This window comes from Rousettus aegyptiacus, unplaced genomic scaffold, assembly GCF_014176215.1.
Source record: "Rousettus aegyptiacus isolate mRouAeg1 unplaced genomic scaffold, mRouAeg1.p scaffold_m13_p_5, whole genome shotgun sequence".
Classification (NCBI taxonomy): domain Eukaryota; kingdom Metazoa; phylum Chordata; class Mammalia; order Chiroptera; family Pteropodidae; genus Rousettus; species Rousettus aegyptiacus.
The window spans coordinates 12,770,083-12,793,439 of NW_023416308.1; the positions used below are offsets into that span (position 1 = coordinate 12,770,083).

At 44.2% G+C, this 23,357-nt stretch overlaps 1 protein-coding gene across 2 annotated transcripts; it reads right to left on the reverse strand.

Annotated features, from left to right (window-relative positions):
* Positions 1 to 568: 568 nt before the first annotated feature.
* Positions 569 to 23,313, reverse strand: SNAP29 (synaptosome associated protein 29). Of its 2 annotated transcripts, none has more exons than XM_016120197.2 (5): positions 22,847 to 23,313; positions 14,023 to 14,219; positions 10,257 to 10,342; positions 8,369 to 8,452; positions 569 to 4,128 (listed from the first exon to the last, which is right to left on the reverse strand). In XM_016120197.2, the coding sequence occupies exons 1-5, from the start codon at positions 23,081 to 23,083 to the stop codon at positions 3,971 to 3,973; spliced, it is 762 nt and encodes a 253-aa protein (XP_015975683.1). In that variant the 5' UTR covers positions 23,084 to 23,313; the 3' UTR covers positions 569 to 3,970. The 2 variants fall into 2 exon arrangements, with proteins under 2 accessions (XP_015975683.1, XP_015975682.1); XM_016120196.2 differs by having other exon boundaries at positions 8,369 to 8,467; positions 22,847 to 23,122.
* Positions 23,314 to 23,357: the final 44 nt, after the last annotated feature.

The following is a 23,357-nucleotide window of genomic DNA, read 5'->3' on the forward strand; positions in this document are numbered from 1 at the left end:
TTGATTTTTTCACTTACGCATCTGTGTAATGTCCTCTCCCTTGTCTTCTCAGAAAAGTCCACTGCCTGTGTTCAGACCCTTGTAGTCCTTTATTTGTAATGATACCCAAAGACGTTATCTGCTAAGACCAGAGTGGCCTTTGGAACATGTGCAGGTAGTCTACCGGCAGGTAAGATGTCCAAGATGTCCTAAGTCCCGGTGCTTTCTCAGAGCCTTCAGATATAGAAGCAGTTCCTAGGCCTGTGGTCAGACATAAAAATGGAGGCAGCAGAATGGAGCCAAGGCTAGTCCTGGCCTGTTTTCTCCATGGGCTGCAGTGTTGCCCAGGACAGGGGCCTAGAGCTCTGATGGGGAAACCACTTACAAAGCAGAGTGCTCATCCATTGCTCACCCCCATCCCAGAAGCACCTCTCAGCAGTCTGAAGAGGGGGTGATCACCTCCAGACCATGAGCCAAATGCAGCCCAGCATGTTTTGTGCCTCCTGTGAACTAAGTGGTTTTGTATTTTTAACTGGTTTATAGAAATTGAGAGTATTTTGTGACATGTGAAAATTACATGACATTCAAATTTCAGTGTTTGTAAAGTTTTATTGGAACATGGCTATTCACTTTTATGTAATGACATCTTTGTGTTCTGGTGCTTTTGTGCTACAGTGGTACAGTTGAATAGCTGTGACAAACCATTTGGCCTGTGAGCCTCAACATTTACTCTCTGGTCCTTTACAGTTTGCTGAGCCCTCATCTAGACAGTTCTGCAGAGGGGGCAGGGAGGTAGGAGATGGATAGGAAGAGTACTCTGACAGATGAGATGAAGGTTTCAAGAAGGAAGCTGGTTCATAGGGCTAACTGTAACAGGGAACTAAATGTGTCAGGGAAGGTCAAACACAGGAAGACTAAATGAGGACTCTCCTCCACCAACTCTTTGAAAATGACTATGTAGGAGACAGATTTTGATTTAAAAACTTCACATTTTACTTTATGGAATATGGTCATTTTTTGAGTTGAAGGCACAGAGCATAAGAGCTATTCAGATATAGACTCTGAACAAAAAGCACCTCCTCTCATGAGCACTTTTAATGACTGGATCATCATTCTGTACATAAGATCTTTCACCCATCACAGCCGAAGATGCTCAACAACATTAACTTTAAAAATTTTGCAGAAAAGACCTATACAGGCAAAGTATAAGATTTTTACTAAATTGGTGTAGTGTACACTTAAAATCACATATTCATGAAGAGTTAGAGAAATTAAAATGCACTTATGTTTTTTTCTCACCACCTGAGTTAAATTCAGGTCTCTTTTCCTACAGAATGTCCCCGCCTCCCCCGCCCCCCCACCACACACAAAAATCCATGAGGCAATCTCACTGCTAAGTTACAAATTGCTAGATGTTAGAAATAGTTTTCTCTGGACGAGAATGCACTTATTTTTAGTAAGCAGAACATTTAACATATAACCAGCCTAAAGTTAGAAAAGCCACTTTTTTGAAGGCACAGTTTGTTTCCAGCTCAACTGTGGAAATAAAAATTTGTCTTATGGGCTCCTTCTGGCAAAGGTCGAATTCATTTTTTATGTCTTACCAAGCCCATCCCACAGTCAAACCCAGCCTAGGCACCTCTGAGTGTCCCCATGAGAGGTATCTAGTCTAGAGGATAGAATGTTTTCTTTTTGATCATTGCCCTCATGTGCAAAGCTTCTGGAGGCTCCTCGGGTCTTTGTTCTCTGAAAATGCAAGCAACTCTGCTTTATAAAGTAGAACCAGTTGAGGGTCTTTGGTGGATGTGGGAAGGATAAAGCGGCTGGCTAGCTCGTAGCTTAGAGATAATACCTTGGCTGAGACCTTAGACTTAGGGCCTCTGAAAAAGAACGAAAAAAATGATATGAGGCCCTTTAATGTGTCAGAGGAAGACAAATTTCTATAAAAGTGAGGGCAACTCTCCTTCCATAGACTAAGGGTAAAAAAAAAAATAAAAAAGGGAGGTGACTGGCTTCATCAATCCAATAAAAGACAAGGGAAGGTACATAAAATAAGGTGCTGCTTTACTTCAAGTCAGTTAAATCAGTAATCCCATTATGCAAATGGAAGGCTGCTGAAGAGATTGTTTAGTGGCAGGTGGCTGCATCTACTTGAAAAAAAAAAAGTTTAGGTCTGAGGTATAATGACTAATCTCCGTGAGTCGGTCTGATGATGATAAACAAGAAAAAGTTAATATGACATACATGAAAAGCATTAGGAAAAAATCAGAAACAATTAGAATGAATGAAATATACACACTGGCTGCTGTTCTCTGGCTTCATGTTTTTTGAGCTGCCTTTCTGCTGAAAGCCCTGTAAACTCATTTACTCTGGGCTGGGTACGGATGTAAAAATTTTCCTTTCGCTAGTTACCAAGAGAATAATCATGATGAGCTCATCTGGTAAATGTCTAATTCGATCACATCCTTATATCCTGGGACATTCATAATATTGTGGATCACACTCCCTGAGGCGACTGCAACTTGACAGAAAGCATCTGCTGGTGGAGGTTGTTAGTATTCTTAGGAAGGTTGTGCATGGATGGAACTTGTAAAAACGATTTGTTACATAAAATACTGATGCATTCATTGCTGCAGCACTCTAAAGAAGTTTCCTTTGTTTTAAGGGATTTTGTTTACAGGCCACAATGGAAGTGGTGAAGGTCACATATTCAGTGCCATGTTTCAAAAGACACTGTTATTTTAAAGTTTTTGATCTAATCTGTCTTACTAAAATCAGTCCCTTTCTCCATCTTCAAAATATTTTCATTAATTTGTTTTTTAAAGAGTCTTGTGGCTTCGATTATTTTGTTGGCAGTACCAACACAAAGAAATCCATTTCATTATAGAAAATCAATTGTAATTAATGCTTTTAAGTGATTCTTTTTATAAAATGAAAGAACAAACTGGACCAGTTAAAATGATGATGTTTGGTCTTTCTTTTTTAGCCAAATCCTTCTATACAAAGGCAGCATCATTTGTGGAGTTCCAGTCCTGAAAGTGGGTGGCACAGAACCAAGTGCTGAGTCGATTTACCTTGTAAAACATGCAAGGTGAGTGGGCTCCCTGGAGAGGTCAGGAAGAGCTCCAAAGGGGTGGAGGGCTCAGTGCAGGAACACCACTGCTTGGCCATGTCTGTGTGATGCTCCATTCCCAACTCTACAGGTCCCATAAATTGTAAGCCAAGCAGTCTTGAGCCATTGGAGACTCTATTCCTCCTCACGGACAAAGAATCAGAGATGAAGACGTATGGCAAATAAGGGATTACCCATTTCTCTATGTATTTCCAGGCATCATAGCGAGTAGGGCTTGTCTGATCCCCTTCTACTAAAATGCACACCAAGGATGGAGGTCAAGAGGGGAAGAGGTGACATCTGTCAATAAGACATGAAAAAATGCTGACATCCTCCATTTCTGAATCTCCCACCAATCCTTTTCAAGGAAGCTGAACCGCAATATGCTTAGTGTCTGTGAGTGTGTATGGTGATCGCTGCTACACAAGATGTGGGAAGGACCCTCCCCACAAATAACTGGCTCACAGGGTCTCTTATTCTTCCCTTAGCATTCTGATGACAAGACCTGGGAATGAAATATTGGCAAAAGGGATTGAAATTCCGCCCACATCTTTCCATTTGCTCGTTAAAGTGAGAAACACAACTTTTCCTTCTCATTTCAGCATGGTAATAGTCAAAGGCCCACGATATTCAGGGCCAGGCTACTGGGCTCAGACTAAAACTCTAAGCATTCAGTTCAAAGAACTAAGAGAAGAGTTGGTTCTCAGAATAAGCGGGATGCACACTTCTTTGTAACAACAGAATCTCTTAAGACCCACTCTATTATAATATTTGCAAACATGTTAAATCACATACTAAAGTAATAAATGAAATTTCTTGGGAGTTTAAAAGATCTTTTGAATCTTTTCATCACAATGAAGTAGAATTCCTTCTCTGTCTTTAAAGTTGTCGAACTTTTCTTTCTGTGCTTTTTATATTGACATCTAATTTGTCCACTTTGGTTGTGAGGCGGTCAATAATGTCGTCTTGCTCCTCAATTTCTGTCTGCATCCCCAGGCCTATGTCCTTCAGCCGGCTCAGTCCCATGGACAGCTCATCTGTGGGAGAGGAAAAGACATGCATTGGGAACTGCTTCTTGTTCCCTCCCAGGTGTTCAGCAACATTTAGGTTACCGAGTCCTTCTCATGAAACAGACTACATTTCAGAGCTTTGGTTATATTTTCCAAAATAGATGCAAGTGAAAAGAAAATCTCTTTACTCAATAAAAAGTAATATGTGCTTAATATAGAGTCACTCCTGTCCCCACTGCTCACCTAAGGTAACTGCTGTTAATATAATGGTGTTTGTCCTTCCAGTGTTTTAAAAAATGCATATAGAGCTATGTGATTTTTTAGCAGCCTTTGAACCTTCTAGTAGGTTGCTGCACATTGCAGGATCAGTACTTATGCAAAAGGGCACTGAGGGCCCTGGAAACACGTTCCCTTTCAAGACCCTGTAATGAGTACCTGGGAGAGGTAAGCTGGTTACTAAAAGCCAGATTCACTGGTCTGCTCTTCAGGAGCAAAAACCCCACATCAGTGGGTGGTGCCTGCTTTCTTTCCTTCCATCTCCAGCTCTCTAAAGTTAGATCAAGCACAGCTCTGGAATGGCAAATAGGAGAATCCCCATTTGGAAATATGTCTGAGACAGACCTGGGAAGCCCTGTCTAATGAGAGCCCCTGTGTCCAGCCTACTCCAGCTCCAGACACCACCTTGGAGAAGGCTGCACACCCCAGTCTCCTCTGCAAGTGGGAGGAGAAGGGAGGGCGTGTCTGTTGCTGCCCTTCCACCTGGGGTGCCAGAGAACACATGAACGATGGATGTTCCTATTGGACCCAGATGCTGTGAGGTCCCTTTACTCACATTAGGAAAATTCACATTTTCTCACACTTGTTCACTCACTGTTACCATTTCCCAGATCCATGAACAACACACTGATGTTGCAAATGTTCTAGGTTACGACAGTCTCCCAGAACTGGCCTGGCGTCATTTCCTTTGCTTACTTTATGGTCAGGAAGAAGGCAGTGGCCTCTGTACAAGCTGGGTGCCCAGATCCCTGCAGCCCAGGGTCCCCATGTCAAAAGGAATAAAATGCTAAAGATCCTAGGTTCCTTTAGAGATGCCAGCTGGCTAAGCCCCAGGTACCTACGGAGTACACTGCCTTAGGCAAAAGCTCAGCTCTTGTGCTAGGTTATATCATTATTGTTAAAATTCAAATTCTCCACCAGGGGAAATGCAGTATTGGGGGAAATCCAGGCCAATTCCATTGGGCCTGAGTACAAATCATTTTTTTTTTTTTTTTTTTTTAATCTGAGTGCAAATTCTGACTCTGCTCCTTAGGCAAGCTCCAGCCCGCCCAGGACCCTGACCACAGCTGACCTGAGCCCCTAGGAGCGCTTGGCCATAACTGGCTACCCTGGTGCCAGTTTTCTTCTGAGCTCATTCTATTCCCCTCATTAGGCTTTTCCACTATTGGTAATAAATATTTTCCTTCTGTTTCAAAAAACTGTAAAAGTCAATCTCACATTCGTTTTAAAAGGGATATTGTCTATAAGGACGTGGCCAATCTTAGGAGTATGTGAAAGCTAACCTGGCACAGATGACATAAAGAGAACTGAGGGCGAGTAAGGGGAAGAGATGTACGGAGGGACCCTGGGGTCCTCTAGCGCTGTGCCAACTACAGAGATGAGTCTTGACTTGATTCTGTCTGGGTGAACAATAAAGCCTCTTTCCTAGGCTTTGTGAGTACGTGTGTGTGTGTGTATGCATGTGTGCACATATGTAAACGGGAAGTGGGAGCTGGGAGCATGCCTAGAGCTGCTTTCTTTACTAAGAACAGCAGGTCAGGAAAGAGCCCGAGGGAAGAGAAAAGAGATGGTGCTTTGTAAGCACCCCCCCCACCACCAATGCTAAATTAAAGGCAAAAACATTAAGTGATAAAAAGCCAGAATCCAGAAAATACTGGTATTGGTACTATAAATCTAAGCAAGATCAATAAAAAAAAATAGTCTTCAGCTCCATGTTTCTTGAGTTTATTGAAACCCATGACCATGGAAAGTGAAAGTATGAAGCCACCCCAGGCCATAGGAAGCTTGTCAGCAGCTGTGACAGCAAAGAATAGGCAGATAGCTACAATGAGATAAAAAGTGTGAGAAAGTTAGATCTTGAACACTTTTCTAAACCCTTTTTCCTAAAATTTCTATGAAAAGCACCCTCGGTCTCTAGGGGTGGGTTGGATTTCCTGAATTCTGACCCTCTGCGGATCTCCCTCCTCTTCCTTGGGGAAACCTTAGGTGGGGAGGGCTGAGGGCCTTCAATTCCCTTTGTGTTCCTTTGGAGCAGATCCCATACATGCACCTTCTGCCTGAGGCTTTTGGCTCCAGGGCAAAGTTCGGAGGACAGAAGGGATGGGTGGCTAGCTGGGGCTCCCTGGGCTCTAAGGCCAAAGGGCAGGTGGAGTCTGGTAGAGAACCTGCGGGGGCATAGAAATTGCTGACATGGGCCCTCTTCCCCACAGTGATGAAAGTCTAGTGCTGACATTCACACTGAGGGTAGCAGTGGTGAGCTGTGGGTGGTGAAATTATTTATTTTTTCTGGCTTACGTCTATTCTCTAAAATCTCCAAAGATTTCTTTTCATGATTAAAAGATAGATTCTATTCCTGGACTCTGTAATTCCATTTCTAGTAATCTAGCTACAAAATGTAGCCAAAGGCTTCCTCACAAGAATGGACAGAGGATTATTTGCAATAGCAAACAATGGATGTAACCTAAGCGCTGAACAGCAGGGGATGGAAATGGTAATGCTTTTCAAAGAAATTTTAAGAAAAAAGGTTTAGGAAAGTGCTTAAGATCTAAGTGAAAAAGGAGGATAAGGAAATGTGTATACTGAATGATTCTCAGTACATTTGACACGAGACATATGTACATGAAAACAGAAAGATTGGCGCCAAATCAGTGGCCACTGCTGGATAGGAGGATGTTGGGTACTTGTTTCCTCAAGCACTTTATCTAACTTTAGAATTTTCTACAATGAATCTACATAGTTAGAAATGGAAGTAAATGTTACTAAAAAGAAAATGAGTATGGATTTGCCTAACATGCCCTCTACGCTGGCCAATCAGGGCTGCTGGATGGGCCCTGCTCTGTGTGAACCAGGGAAGGGGCCCACGCTGTGTCTCTTCCTGGGAGGAAGACACAGGAGGAAGCCTTTGTACCGACATCCATTATGTACCTTCAGGAGATTCAGGTTTCTTTTCCACTAGACAACTTTAGAGCAGGGGGACATTTTACTTTTTGTCTCACTTACTTTGCCATCTCCTAATGGGGGTGAAAGACTAACGAGCAACCTAAGTAGTTATGGGACAAAGGTCAGAGGAGGAGGCACTATCTGAGACACTATCTAGAATAAACTTATGGAAGCTGCTCACAGGTCAACTCCTACTGTCCGCATATGTGATACTCCACCTGAACTTCAAATCACTGATTTCGCTCCTTTCATTCAAAGAATGATCATTGAGTGCTTGCCTGCTAGGCCTTGAGTGTAAAGTGGTGACAAACTGAAATATTCCTGTGTTCCCGGAAATTTATAGTTTGGTCAGGGAGACATCAGATGAGTCACTACAGTGGAAACAATAGGGTGCTTGGTAGACCAGAGGTGGCCACGTTAAAGCAGGGCTCAGGGCATGAGAAGAAGCCAGCCTGCAAATAGGAGGAAGGACTCTCCAGGCAGATGGGGGCAGTAAGGCAGGGAGCCACAAAGTGATGAGGGCAGGAGGGGTGGAGAGGCAGGCAAGGGCCAGAGGCCAGGGCAAGGGACCTGGAATGTAAGGAACCAGTTGTGTGGCCAATGTGCTGTCATGGCCATGAGTGCTAGCTCTTACTAGACCAGGCAGTTTCCTACATGCTTGATGTATCTCTCTCCCCAAGTCCTCAGAGGCAGGTTTTGTTCCTGAGCCTGGTTCACAAGGGAGGAAATGGGGGCTCCCATGTCAGGTGGTAAGGATGGAGCAAGCAGGGTCCAGGCTGCACAATAAGGCCTCTCGGGCACTCCTGGTCTCTGTTGATGTCATGATTTAGGTGGGGATAGAGAGAAGTAGACAGACTCTGGAGAGTTGAGGGGGTGAGATGAACATAACTTGTGTTGGATGTGACATGTGGCAATAGAGAGGCAGACACCAGGTTTTGGTCTTGAGAACCTGGGTGCCTAACAGTGTATTGGTTGGCTCGGCATGAGATGTCTACAAGGCAAGTATCTCGAGTAAGGGACCTGTAGAGGCTGGTACAGCTTCCAGTCTTACCTAGATTGTTGTCAACCTTCTGGTAATAGGCTCGAAGGTGTGGGTTCTTCGGGTAAGCATCAGTACTCACAGCAGAACTAGTCCCTGCAGGGACAGAGTCTGAGTTTAGAAAGAAACACAAGAATGGTTAACTCACATATCTTGCAATGTTGTCTCACTAAATTAATCTTAATATTGGAAATGGGTGGAGGGAATGAGGTGGTTGGTTCTGAGGCCATCTGAAGAGATGAGTGTGGAAATGAATAACATTTGGGGGCAGGAGCACTGGGTAGGCTGGTGGGGGTGGAAGAGACTCTTCTTTGGGGACAGCCCTTTAGAGATTGAAGACCCTCAACCTATAGGTCACCTGGTCAGAGCCTGACACCCAAGTTCAGGAAAGAGAAAGAGATTCACACAATAATCTGGCAGTAGATCTGCAACAATGCAAAACACCAAAGGCTTGTGAATAAAGTCTAAAAGACAAAGTTTAAAAAATAAAAATTGTTACGTTATAAAAATAGGATGATGGGTGATTTTTTTTCCTTTTGAGATGTATTTCTGTACTCTTTTAACTTCATAAACGAGTTAACAACAAACGCTAAATAATGCACATTTAGAAACTTTCATTTCTAAATGCGTAGGAAAAGCCTGTCTGTCATCTCAGTTTACATCTTTTGGGAATAATTCCCTTTCGGACTTAGTGGAATTCCTCTAGCATAACTTACTGAAGCCATTCTACACCCTTAAAATTGTGTCTTTTGGGTGTAGGGCCCCTACTCTACTTCTTCAGGGTAGGAAGAGCTCAAGTTTTTTTCCAGGTTTCTATATTTTGTCTCACACTTCCTCCTGGGGTTTTCACCCTTCTAGAACTGAACAGTACCAATCTTAGTCTTTCTTGACCCCCAGCTCATCCTTCATCAGTCCTCTCCTTAGCTGCGTCAACCATGATACTGGGGGGTTCCAGCACGTTAAGGGTGAGTCCTGCTTTCCTTGAAGGCAGCATAGAAAGCGTTTAGTTTCTGGAGCCCTGTCAATGGTCTGGCTTTCTAGGGGTCTACGGAAGCTCTCAGGAGGCTTAAATTCCCTTCCAGGTAAGGGATGTTTCTGGACCTGTTATTTGATATAAACGGGATGATTTGACACAAAACATTCTATCTTGCACACCTTGTCCACATTGCCACTTCTCTGTCCACTCAGGCTTGGGGGCTGTATTAGTCTTTTACCGCTGCTGTAATAAACAAATATCCTTTAATTCTGGAGTATAGAAGCCCAACACAGGTCTTACTGGGCTAAGATCAAGGTGTCAGCAGGGTTCTGTTCCTTCTGGAGGATCTGGGGAGAATCAAATTCCTAGCCTTTTCCAGCTTCTAGAGATCACCTTAATAGGTGGCCCCTTCCCCATCTTCGAAGCCAGCAGCATAGTATCTTCCATCTCTCACTCTGACACTCTCTTATCTGCTTTCCATTCCACTTAGGGCCTCTGTGATTACACTAGGGCCGGCTGGATAATCCAGGATAATCTACCATCTCAAGGTCAGCTGATTAGCAACCATAATTCTCTTTTTGCCATATAATCTAACATATTCACAGGGTCTGGGGATTAGGACATGGACATCTTTGGAGGGCCATTTTTCTACTATCATATGGGTGTTCCTGCAGTTGCCTTTTCACTTCCAAAGGAACACAGAGCTACAGGAGGCAGACTCACTTTTGATAGGACACGGGCTCCTACTTCATCACGCCACCCTCCATGGTGACATACACCTTAGCTCCCTGAGAGCAGTGCTGGGTCCCTAACACCCTTCACTCAGGATGTGAGATGAAAACAGCTGGAGCCCCCACTGCCCACGCCCCGCCCCTAAGCCAACACCAAATCCAAATGTGGGTGGGAACACAGGTCCCTGCTAACCTGAGTCATTCAGCTTCCTGAGGTTTGGGTGGCTGGCTTGGTACTGTGCCTCTTGTTCTTTACTTGTACTTATAGCTTCTTTCAATCTTGGATAAAAGTTAAGAAAAAAAAAATCTTTTAGAAAGGAAAAACACTTTGGCAGTACAGACAGTCTTTTCAAGTTAATGCCTATATGAGAAAATCAAATGGTTCCTTTGACTGCAGCAGGAATTCCATCAGCACCTCCTGGGACACTGCTGGTCACACGCGCAGTGATCTGAGACACTTGCTTCAGAAACACAGTATCTGGTTAGGTAGCCCTTCCTCAGGAAAATGAGGACCCTAGCATCATGTGGAAAAGAAGCATATGAAACCACCAGCAGGTACTTTAGAATAGGAGTCAGCAAACTTTGACCTGTAGGCCGAATCTAGCCCAACCACCTCTTTTTACACAGCCATGAGCAGAGAACAGCCTTTACAGATGTCCACTGGCAATCAATCAATTAAATGATAGGGAACACTAACTTTAAACCTCAGTTAAGAATTTCATTCTTATTAGTAGACCTGAATTACAAAGTGTACTCAATTATTATTATTTTCCTATCATATAAGTCTCTACAAAATATCTTTGATTTTGCTTCCTGGGCTGCTCCAGCTGTAGACAGGGACTTCATTTAACAACTCAGAGATATTCAGACACCTCACTGAATCCCCACAGGTATCACACGTGTTCTCGAAGCTGGGCCTCTCACAGTCTGCTTTTCTCTACCTGTGCTGACCAGCAGCCTGGCCATTTCCTCAGCTAAGATGGAATCTTCAGTTGCTCTTCATTTTTCTCTCCCTCTGCACAGATCTACTCTCAGTAATTCATGAAACAAAAGTCCTCTTGATCCCTCACATACCCCAGAAATATGGTCCCTCTTTCTGCTCTGCCTCTCTTTACCCCCACAGGGATTAGCACCCTGCCTTTCCAATCTTTAATCCCAAGATACTGGGTATCTTTCTAACAACCCTGACATTTACTTCTCTAGTTAAAATCTTTACTGGCACTCTGTCTGTTTGGCAGAGCAAGTCGGGACTTCGTCAGGTTAATGGCCTTGGGGGCCCCCAGTGTTCCTGTGACATGCAGAACACAGCAGAGCGTTCTGAAATCTCAGAATTTCATTACTTGGAAGCAGTGACCAAAGGTTTAGAACACACAACTGGTTTTTTTGAGCATGTCTGTCAGCCTCGTGTGTTGTTGGGCTGGGTGCAGATGGGAGGTGCAAGGCTTCTGAGCCTGCCTGGCCATCACCCAGCATGCTTACCTCAAAGCCAACTTTTTTTCTGTGAACTTGCTTTCTCTGTGAAAAATGGTTCCCCGAAAGAAAGCCAATTCTAGGGATAGTGACAGAAGTGATAAGAAAGGGAAGTGTAAGAGTGATTGCTCTTGGGCAGAAACCAAGTCTTAAATAAGAGAGTTTCAGGTTTAGTGGCCAAATCTATGACCTAAGTGGAGCCCCATGAGCTTTAAATGGAAATGAGAGCGAGAAGCTTATAAAGCATTGTCAGCTAGAACAAAACTGGTTTACCAAGAGAGAAATAAAACTTTAGAGAAGGCACGAGGTTTTGTGTGATAGGGATGTACACACAAAACACATGACTTGACAGAAGTCTGATCAGGAGAAACTTATTTTAAGAATCTTTAAATGACAAATATTTCTGTATTTATGAATTAAGAGTTTTAACAGATCACAAAAATTTATTCACAATTTACTACATTTTGCAGAAGTAATTATATATTGTGGTGATTTTTGCAAATTTAAGAGATTAGGAGCTTACGGGCCATGCCTCAATATTAAAAGCCTGCTGGGCTCCTGTTCTGGAAACAGTCAATGCCCTCCATTGCCCTGCCTGGGCTTTTCCAGTGCAGTGACTGCCATGTGTCTCCCCCTTTCCCCTTCTTTCAACTGGTAGGCTCTCATGCAACCCCGACTCCATGCAAAAGGTTAGCTCCTTAGTTCCTAGGGCCAGGCTCACCCACCGAGGCTCCACTGCATCACTGCTGATATAGTCGGCTTTCCCCATACCTTCGAACAGACGGACCGACCTTGCTCTTGCAGCTCTCTCCTTGCCACAGGCATGGGCCTGCAGGGTGTGGGTGCTTAGATGAAGGAAGGAACCCATGCAATGACACTGGAGCGGCCTCTCCAACAAAGCTGTACAGATCTGCTTCTATGTACATTTGAGCAACAGCTGAATGAGAGTGAGTTGCTTCAGGTTTCAAGATGCACAAACAAAGTTGCACATGGAGCTCCAGGATCTAAATGGCTTTTAAAGCATGATCGGGGCTGTGGGAATCCCATGAGTCCCAAGAAGCAGCTTTTGGGAGGAGGCATGGAGGACATAGGTTAGTGCCAAACACAAACTCTCCTAGGGCTCACTCTGCTGCTGTGCTTGTGCAAGGTGGATGTCTCAGTCCAAAGCAAAGGGGCATCCAAACTTCTTATGGTAATTACATGTAGCCAAAGACGAGGACACAAATCATATTTCTGATTTGCATATTGAAAAAAAAATTATTACAGCTGGGAAAGAAGAGTGACAAGATATTTGAAATTAGGATCAGACTGGATAATCAGGAGTGAATGGTAATTATAGCAGAGCCAACAAACCCTCATAACCGTGGCTAGTGTATCCACAGGAAACAGCTCCTGGGCCCCATACTAACTACCTGCTCCTTTTCCTGCAGTTTCCCCTTTGTTAAGTGCAATGGCTTCACTTACTTGTTCTTTCTGTTGCCACCATGGCTCTTTTGCCTACATTCGTTTTTCCCCAGCCCAAATGTGAGTTGGAGATAGTTTCCTAATTTCTTCCCCATTGCGCTCTACTTTCTTATCTGGGTGGTTGCCACACAGGTGTGTTTACACAGGTAAATAGTCACTGGCTCTCCACTTAAGATGTGTGCATGTCATTCTACATTGGTTATACAGTTTAATAAATACCTCATAAATAGCTCTGTATAACAGAATTAATAACAGAGAGGGGAAAAGGGAGAGAGACAGAGAGAGAAAGAGAAAACCTGTGTAATAGTGTTACATTAAACATTTTTCTCGGTTAAATAGAAGCAACAAGCTATAAAGTCAAATGAATACTCTGGCGACAACTATGAAAACACTGAACAAGAGGAGAAACTAAATTTTAAGTGTTTGCATTATGGTCAGTAAGGTGTAGATTTTCTATAATACGGCTTCATTGTTTTTAAAAAAACATGATCTGAGATATGAATAGTAGTAATCTATTGTAGCAGAAATTCAATTCTTTTATCTTTGAACATATGACATTTTAAATGCCCACCAGAATCACATGTATGATTTTATTATAACTTTAACTAAAACTTTTGAGGAAAATAATCTCTAATTGAAAAAAAATCAATTGGCAAATTGGCTTAGATATGGAAAAGTTCACTATACTTTTCAAAGCAAACGTTTTGTAAAGTGAGTCATAGTTATACTGATTAAGCTTTCTGAGATGAACATTCTCTTTCAAATTACTGAGGTAACAACTACTGGAACAGTAATTTACTGAAGACCCAACTAATGCAGGATTTACAGACTGGATGTCAAACACATAAAAATCATCAGGAGTGCTAGAGAAAGGTATGTTTCAAACTGTTGGAAGACCAATGCCTTCTAATGAGAATCTCACAGGGTTCTTGGATCCCTTTAAGACACTAGAAATGGCCTGAGAGTCTTGGCCATCTGCACTGAACCCTGCTACTTCACATCAGGATAGCTGAAGACCCACTCACCTGCTGTTGGGCGGGGAGGTTACAGTGCCATTCTGTTCGAGTGAGGTCTCTGCTGGTTTGGATTTGAAGTAATTGACGAACCCCCCAAACACACTCTTAATGCTGTTAATATGCTTCTGGCTGGTCTTCAAATCTTGATCCATCTTGTCCACCATCTTCTCTGTGCGTTCTAAGACTCCTCGCTGACGGACGAGCTCCTGGGGAAAATGAGAGGCAATGGCATTCCATGTTTTTGTGATTTCTCTTCTACCTGTAGAGGACCACACACAGCAGGCTCTTCATAAACACCCAGTGAGCACATAAAAGGACAGATGCTAGCATTTGTGAGAGGCACACTATCTTTTCTGACAACACATATTTTTGTCTTCCCTACTCTGCCTTACCTCTATTTGCTTTTGAGTTTCTTTCTCCTCCTGCCACTATAAGGTCAGCTGACAGGACCACATTAGATGGATAAAGTGTGCTTGTGGGGATCAGAGTGCAGGGCCTCCACTGGCAGCAGACTTGCTTGGACCTAGCACTGCTCCATGGACTATGGTTTTGCACTTCCTCTTTTCAGATATGGGAGTTCCCATTGAGCCACCTGGCTCAGGTTATGTCTTCAAACTATTTTGTATACTAGATTCTAGGGTCCTTTCTGGGCCCTGCTAATGTCTGATTCCAGTTATTGCATAGTTGTAGCTTTAAACCTTCTAACAAGGGTGACGCTGTCAGAAGGCCTTTCCACATGCTACTTTCTCTCATCCAGGTACTTGCATGACTCTCCTCCTCATTTAATTTAGATCTCTGCTCAGAGGTCACTTCCCTGAACATCCTTGCTAAAGCTGAACTCCATCTTTCACCCTCAACCCTCCACTCTCCACCCTTGACTTGCTTTAGTTTTAGTTTTCTTTACAGCAGGGACCTGCTTTACACACTGCTGTGTTTCTAGTGCCTCGATCAGAGCAGTTGCTCACTGCTCTGAATGGGGACAGCATGAACCTTATTCCTCAATAGCTGATGCTCCTGGCTGTGGATGTGAACTCACCACCAAAGCGACACTAACACTTTCATTTGTGCCAAACTTGCTTCAGTCCCTTTTTCAGGCCATTCTAGCATGTTTCCTCCATATGATCTGCCTTTCCGACCAGAAGGCTCCCAAGCCTCTCAAGTTTTTCTTCTTTCACCTCATGATAAGGGTGGCTCCTGCCCTTAGCTGCCTTCCTCTCAATCTGCTAACCTTGCATCTCCCTGTGGCTCAGCAATTTTATTAACTGTGCAAGTAATCGTTAGTGATGTTCTCTCCTGATACCTAAAAACAAAGTCATGAACAATTTAAACAAATACCCTGGAAATCTGAAGAAAATATAAAACTGTAGATAATGTGTTTGAGAGCCTATTTCAGATATAAAAGTGTTAAGAGAAAGCTTTCAGGACATTTAGTGGCTCAATGTATAATATGAATTATTAATGTTTAGCAGATGAAATTTAAAAATGATGTACAGACAAAAAGCTAAAACATTGGTTGAATTTACTACTAAATTCTATGTCACTCTTGTTGGAAATAAACTTAAACTGCTGAGCTTTACAGCTTTGAACATTTAAATATTTTCCACCAGCTCAGGAGACATGTCTGAAGAAACCATCAGATTTTTTCAAGTAAAAAGACAAATGTTTTCTGGACTGTGTTTGTTAATATGTCAAGCAAATTTTGCAAGGGTTAATTATCAGGGAAAAATAGATCTGCTAATTTATCTAGAGTTTCCACTTCTTTCAACACTTTAAGTTTGTCATCTTCACGTCCATTCTAAGTTTTTTCTAGAACAAGGGAGAGCTATAAAGTAAGATTAAAATGATTTTCTCCCACATTCACATGTTTTCTGAGTTGATATATTTCAAACAGTCCAGTCTCACCCAGCTTATTTCACATACTGCAGAAGACAGAAGAATTTGAAGCTGGAGGGGCACTTAGGATGGCCAAGGGTGCAAGTGGTGGCCAGGGCTTAGTTGTCCACCAGGAGGCAGGTTCTCGGCTTCCCTGAGAGCGAGCTCTCCCATCACAGCTTGGCTTGTCTCACCACTACTTGCCCTCACATCATGGCCTCTCTACCTCAATTTGGAGTGTCACAGCAGTAACAAGTAGCTGACAATATCTTCCTCATTTCAGTGAGATTTTATTTTTTTCTGTTTGCAGGTGACACGGTCTCTCAAATTCCTAGAGTTTGCATCACTGTGCAGACTTGGTATGGAAATCAAATGTCTGATTTAGATGTTATGATAGAAGCATAGAGAAATATGTAGGGGTGGCTTATCCTGCGGTCAGGCTGGATGGCCAGAAAATGAGTGCCGTTCTGTTCTCTGGAAGTTTCTGTGAACTGGAAACTTGTGTTTACCAGAGGTGATCTGTTGGTCAGGCCAGCAGAGGAGGAACTTCTGTTAAAATCCTCCCCCAGGGACAGAGGAAAGGATTGACTCCATGTGCCTGTGACCTAGTTCTAACCAATAAGGAAGAAAGGTTTGACAGGGCAAACACCAAGATTGCCAGGACAGAAAGGACAGACTAAGCAGGCCCTGCACCCCAGCCATTACGAAGGCAGGCCTCAAATGCTCCTGTCCCGCAGAAAGGGGGCCATGTCACATCTTCTCCATTGGTTCCTGTAAGAATGGGAAGTGGCTGAAGAGACAAGCGCAGCTGGGAGTTCTGCAAAGTGCCCTCGATGTAAAGAGCACACATGCAAGGACTTAGCTCAGGTGTTAGTATTACAGGTGATTCCTCCTCTCCCTTGAGCTTCAGTAGGAATTTCCTAAAGTTAAACTGGAAAGGAAGATGTTCAGAGAAAAAAATCTGTTTGGTACAATGCTGAGGGACAACACAGAGAGAGGGAGTATCTCAATTCCTCTTTGGCTTGTGACTTTCTGTCCACCAGAGGGATTTCTGATAGAAAAAAAAGGGAAGTAGAAAAAGACAGCTGAAGACCCTAAGAGGGTGCATACTGCCTGAGATGAGGTGACACCTGCCAGATGGACTATGTCTAAGAGTCCTGTGAGGACATGAAGACATCGGAGAATCATGGCTGGCAGAGTGCTCTTTGAAAACACACACACAATGACAGAGGTGCGGCAAGATACCTGCTAACAGGTGTTACCTAGCACCCACTCTCTCTCTGCCAGGCACTGTTCCAGGTGCATGGGATTCACGGGTGAACTAAACAATCCCAAATGTCTTGCCTGATGGAGCTGACAGTCTAGTGGAGGGCAAGATGAAGGAAGTTCCATCTAATTTTTCATTTTCTGACAACACTGCAGTGGTGGGAATCCAAGAAAGGCAGCTGGTTCCTTGCTTCACTGAGCTTAGTCTCCTGGGGGAGACAGAAAAGAAAGCCATCATACACATGCATGATGCAAGCTCTGCCAGGGTAAGCCCCTCTCAAGGATTCCTCAACCTGGGTGAGAGGGGGTCAAGTAGGCTCCCTGATGGGGTGAGAAACTGAAAGCTGAGAAGTTAGGGAGTCAAAGGGTTGGGGTGGAGCAAGAGCATTCAGGCAGAGGTAGCAACCAGAGCAGCTGGAGGAACTGAGAGAGAAAGAGGAACTGTGCGGTGAGTGTGAAAGGGAGCAGGCGGAGATGCCTGGCGGGACCCACAGGGGATCACCGAGCAGGTGGAGCTACGGCTTTCAAAGGGCAGCAGGGACCACCAGACCCCAAATCCAATTCACAGCCAATAAATCTTATAACATTAGATATGTCTCAGGGTCTTCCATGACCGAGCCATGCCGTGAATTCCTGAGGGAAAGGTGTCTGTACTAAGTTTCTCACACTAAGCTTATAATTAAACTTGGGTATTGAAATAAGTAAGCAGAAGTCAATTTGGAGTCAAAAAGCTGAATCTAGAACCTTGAAATTTATCTTTATTACATAATAGCTCCTCTTACAACAGAGCATACATATGTACAAGCGCTGACAGAGATGCATGAGCAAGTGTGGGGCATGTGTAAAACTGGGCTTTGTCTCACTGCAGTAGCATGGAGTGGTTCAAAAACACAAATCAAGTTTTAGGTTGCACAAAAAAACACTAAGGGCAAAGATGGTACTGCTGGTGCCCCTCATGGAGTGTGTGCAGGCAGACCTGGGATCCAGTAAAGGGCTAACTTAGCAAGCCTGGGTTGTCCACATCTTGCACATTCCAAAGAAAGGTCTTTCTGGCTCCTTGGCCTTGACTTACCCTGCTCTTGCTCCACTCCACCCCTTTGGTTCCGTAACTTCTAAGCTTTCAGTTTCTCACCCACTCCCCTATGTGACCCCCTCTAACCCAGGTTTATCAGGGTAAAGAGTGTCTTTGTTTATCTGAGTCCTTAGGCCAGGCCAGATAGTTTAAGCTAATAATGTTATTTATGATGGGGGCCTTGGGCCACATGCTTACCTTACAGAAGTGTTGGAGACTAAGGTCAGCCAGGCAGCCATGTACTCATTGCTGACCCCCCAATAAAATTTCTGGACTCCCGGACTTAAGTGAGTTTCTTTGGCTGGCAATACTCTGTGTGGTGTATGTTGGTGTACATCATTACTGGGAGAAGTAAGTGTTGTTCACACAACTCCACTTGGAAAAAATTAGAAGGTCACGCTTGGTCTCTTTTGGACTCTGCCCTACAAGCCTTTTTCATTTGAGGATTTTAATCTGTATCCCTTCACTGTAATAAACCATAACCATAAGTGTAACAGTTTTGTTGAGTTCTGTAGTCCTAAAGAATCACTGAACCCGAGGGTGATCTTGGGGACCCTCAAACAACACTTCTTCCAACAGCACTTCCTACTCTCAGAACCATCAACTCAGAGGCAGAAGGCTGGAGAGAAGATAGCCCCTTAGCTTCCCTCAGCAAAGCAAGGTCTCTTGGGACAATATGGCAGCCATCAATGGCTATTTTAGGAAGGAGCAGCATATATAGCCAAATGCCAAAACTCCGGTGTAGGATATATGATGTAACAGTAACTCACTCTCACAAGATGTCTTGTTACAGTTAAGGAGCCAGAAAATTTGTCTGGGATCCAAGAACTTTCTAACAGTTGAATTCAACCATTGATAGTTTATGAAAAATAAACAAATCCAGAACAGACCTATTGGTGAAAATGTGATCCAATGACATTTCTCTATCAGAGTCCCTTAAACCTGGTAGAAATAGCCTAAAGTGCCAAATGAGGCTTTTTCTGGTCATCAGGAGTAGGATTTCATCCAGTCACAGAGCTCAAATCATTTTTCCCACCTCAATCTCTCTTCCATGTCCAATCGATACTCTTCTCCCTCCTCTTCTTTTTCCTTCCCTTCCCCAGAGCATTTATTCACCTGGCAACTATTTGGGGAGCACCTGATGACATAAAGGACACTGTGCTGAGAAGTGAGAGAATAGAAGGTTGAGCAAGAGACTATTCCTCCTCTACAGCTGCCACTGGGGAATTGCTTAACATAGCAGATGTCTCCCTGCTCCATTTGCTTTTGTGTCAGGATAGGGTTGTGCTACAAACTCTGGCCACATTAGAACCACCACAGGCTGCCTTAGAGAAGAGGCTCTGAGGCTCTGGTTAGTATGGCCCCTCATTTGGAGTGGGAAAGGTTCTGCTCAAGACCAGTTTCCCAGAGAATGTGGGCACCACCCTAAGTTATGGAGACACCCTGAATAGATAGCCATGATGACCACCGTTCCTGGGTTAGGAGGGTGTTCTTCTCTCATTCTCCTCAGTGACTAAATGCCCAGTGTGGCTTCAGTGACTGCTGAGTGCTGGAAAGACACTGAGAAGGTGAGTGTGGCCCCTGCATGAAACAGTGTTCAGGATGTACAGGCTAGGGTGGCAGAGTGCATCATGTTTGAATCCTACCAAACACCACTCCCTTCCCACCGATGTTACTGAGCCAGCGGTTCAGGCCTCAGGCTAACATTTGTGGCTAGATTCCCATGAACTGAGATCCTGGGCCCCAGAAAACTTCACTGGAGTCAGCTCACAACCAGAGAGAACGAGAAGTACTCTGGCCAGGAGGGTCTCCCTCGGCCAGGGTGGTGAAAAGGGTATACAAAAACCGCGTCTAAGTAAAACACAAATAGGCTCACCCAAAGGTGCAAACGACTCAAATGCCCATCATCAGGGGACTGGCTACATAAATAGAAGCGATCATTCAATGGAAGATGGCATAGCTTAAAAATAAAGGGGCAACGCATTATATACTGCTATGGAATAACTCCAGTCCTATTAAGGATTTCAACGTATAGCATGTTTTTATGTGCAGATTTCAGTGTATAGCATGTTTTTGCTTAAAGTTAAAAAAAAAAAAAAAAGGAAAAAGTCTATAAGTATGCCTTTATACACAGACTATCTCCACACTGCAGGAACTGATGGTAAGTGGCTGCTGTGGGTGCAGAGGGTGAGGGGAGACTTCATAGCCTTCTGTATATTTTGAATTTCGAACCATGTGATTAGATTGTCACTTCACAAAAATTAAACCTTAGAGAAAAAAGAATAAGTCGCACTTACAAAACAGATGAGTGGAGTGGCCTACAAGTCTCTCTATGGTTCTGGACTGTGCTTAGCAGGACAGCTGGGTGCCAACCTGCTCTGCCTTGCCTACTCACTCCTCCTCTGTCCTTTGGCAGTCATGACCTGTGGCTAGTTTCTGTGAGAAATCTTGCCAGGTTTCACAGGAGAAGGGCAGCTCTCCTTCGTTAGAGGTGACTTGACTAAGTATTTACCCTACTTCTGCCAAGCTAGGACTGGATTATGACCTCCCCAAACCAATATTATTTGTAAGCTCTTGTCTTCTATAAAAATCTGTCATGTTCTGGCAAGTTTTATTGTGCTAGGTATCTGGTAGGCATCCATCTAAGTTGGGAGGTGGGAAGGTGACCTGGGTCTGCTGGGAGCCACCATGTACACTGAGTAGCAGGAAAAGCTCACCTGTCCCACACCCATATTGCCACCCTAAGGGGAACGAAAGAGTGATGAGTGTGGTTCAAAGACAGTTTGGAGAATATGGGGTGGGGTACTGACCATTCCTGCTTCTGGTAATTGAGAACTGATTTAATCCTGGAAAATTCAATGTGTAATCATGTTAATGAGAGAGACCGTCACCTGTCCAGTCATGATCATAGTGTACCTTTCACAGTAACACCAGCTTAGCCCAGGCAAAAACCCTCACAGAGTGCCGGAGGTGCCACCCTGAGTCTGCTTTCACAGTCCCCACTGCATACAAAGACCTCTGGGGGCAGCGTAAGGTATATCAACACAATTCGAATGAAACAACTCACATCTACTATGTTTTTGGCTCTCTTGAGTTATGAGACCAGATCTTCCCTCTGACCATGAAAGGGTCCTAAGTTGCCTCGTCCAGGCCCTTACCTAGCACACAACCTGTGCATCACTTCCCTGCTCAGGAGCCCAGGAGCTCTGGTGCTGGACCAGTGCCTTTGCATTCCTCCTCTCTTCCTGGGATCATCCTTCCTCCTCCTCACTCCTCTTGTCTAAACTTTAGTCTTAAAAGCCAGATTCAAGTTTATTCTCTGCCATGACACCCAAGTTCGTATCATTCTGATTTCCTACTTCATTTTTTTGTTTCTAAAAATGACTCTTCCAACAGTTCTTAGTTGGTTTCCTTGGGCCTGGAACACTCAATCTAGTGACCTTAGCACCAGATCTAGATCAACACTTTCCATTTAGACTCCAACACAGGAATCCTGTAGACCTGAGATGTTAAGAACTACACGCTAAACTTCCTCAGCAAGGCTAAAGATTGGAAAGTGGGCCAATGAGGAATACTGTAACAGGGAGAAGTAGCAAAGGAAAATCACCCAAAAATGGGTAATGGGAAAATGATGGCGATGACTGTTTGAGAAGTTAATCAATGTACCTCAAAACTCTCCAAGACCATACATAAATGATCAGGTCAGAATGAACTTTGTCAGAGAAAAGAATTGCAAGGAGACCCATGGAGAAAGACAACACTTTAGCTTCCAGCATTACATTTCGAAGCTACATAAGCTTAATTTTTCTTAGCTGACATATCAATAATCTACTATTACATTTTTTAAAACTAAAAAAAAGATGCCATACAAAACCTACAAAACCACTTCACTAGTAGGCTGAGAAGAGAATGTGGGGCCTAAGAAAGAATAAGCCTCACTCAAGGTCCTACTCTGAAGTCTTCTATGGATGAAAGAGCTGACAAAGGTAAATTGGAGCAATGGACTGTCCCAAACGTACATTTATTTAGAGATTTGGATTTGACAAGTTAAGACCCTAGACTTGACCAAACCCGGGTTCTGGTTTACTCAGCAGCTGTCCAGGAAGACAAGACCTCAACACCTCTACTGGTAAAGTGGAGAAGTGATCAGTGATGGGAAAGAATTCAAGGCCCATTTGTTCTGAAGCTTCAGACATCAGAACCCACACAGACCTCACTCGTTCTGGGTCACTCAGGGAGGAATGGCTGAAGCCCTGGGGCCAGGCTTCTGACCAGGAAATTATGTAAAAGAAACAGACCCTCCGTTTCCTTAACTCTGGCTCTGCTGTTCAGAATTTTTACTTACCTGGACAGTACAATGAAGGGTGTACCTTTGAATTAGGAGTAGGAAAAAAAATCAACTAAGCAGACTAATGGCTAAGGAAGATTCCTGGGATGCTAACAGCCTCTTTCATGTACTCAGGAGGCACATCTCTTTACACAGTTAAATTATTACAAATCATCAAGTCACTAAAGCACAAGAATCTATTCTAACCATGTCGATAATTCCCCCGAAATGGTGAACAAAACATTTCTTGAACCCATGTGACTGGTCGGTCCTGCCCAGCGCTGTTCCAGACTCACCTCAGAAGAGGCGACCCCGATCTTCTCGGACTCATACATGAGGGACAGCGACCTGCTGGTGCTGGCGGCCATAGTCTCGGCCCTACGCATCACCTCCTGCCGCAGGTACTGCTGTCTGTCCGTAGGCGCGCCGGCTCCGTCGGGGAGGTCGCGGGGGTCCTTCCATGGGACAGGTGGAGCGCCCTCATCCTCCACGTCGTCATCGAACGGGTTGTAACTTTTGGGGTAGGCCGACATGTTGTCAGCGCTCGGCTCGGTCTAGGGAAGAGCAGGAGGTGCGTGGCCGAGGCGAGAAACTGCCTTTCCAGGCTCGCAGAAGTCCCAGCCACTCTCCCGAGGCCCTCGGGAAGCGCCCACCTCGTAGCCGACTTCGGTCTACCGACACACTCTTCCTGTCGACGCCGCAGACGCAGCGCGAGCTTCTTTCGCACGTCGAGGTGGGCGGCCCCGCCTTCGGAGCGGACCATTGTGCCCAGCGGCTTGGGGAGGACCAAGCCCAGCGAGCGCGGCC

Coding starts and splice junctions, on each gene's coding strand:
- SNAP29 (XM_016120196.2), bottom strand. CDS start 23,083: ATGTCGGCCTACCCCAAAAGTTACAACCCGTTCGATGACGACGTGGAG. Junction 14,220..22,846: donor TCGGGGTCGCCTCTTCTGAG/GTGAGTCTGGAA, acceptor CATTTTCCCCAG/GAGCTCGTCCGTCAGCGAGG. Junction 8,468..10,256: donor CAGGAAGCTGAATGACTCAG/GTTAGCAGGGAC, acceptor TTCTAAACTCAG/ACTCTGTCCCTGCAGGGACT.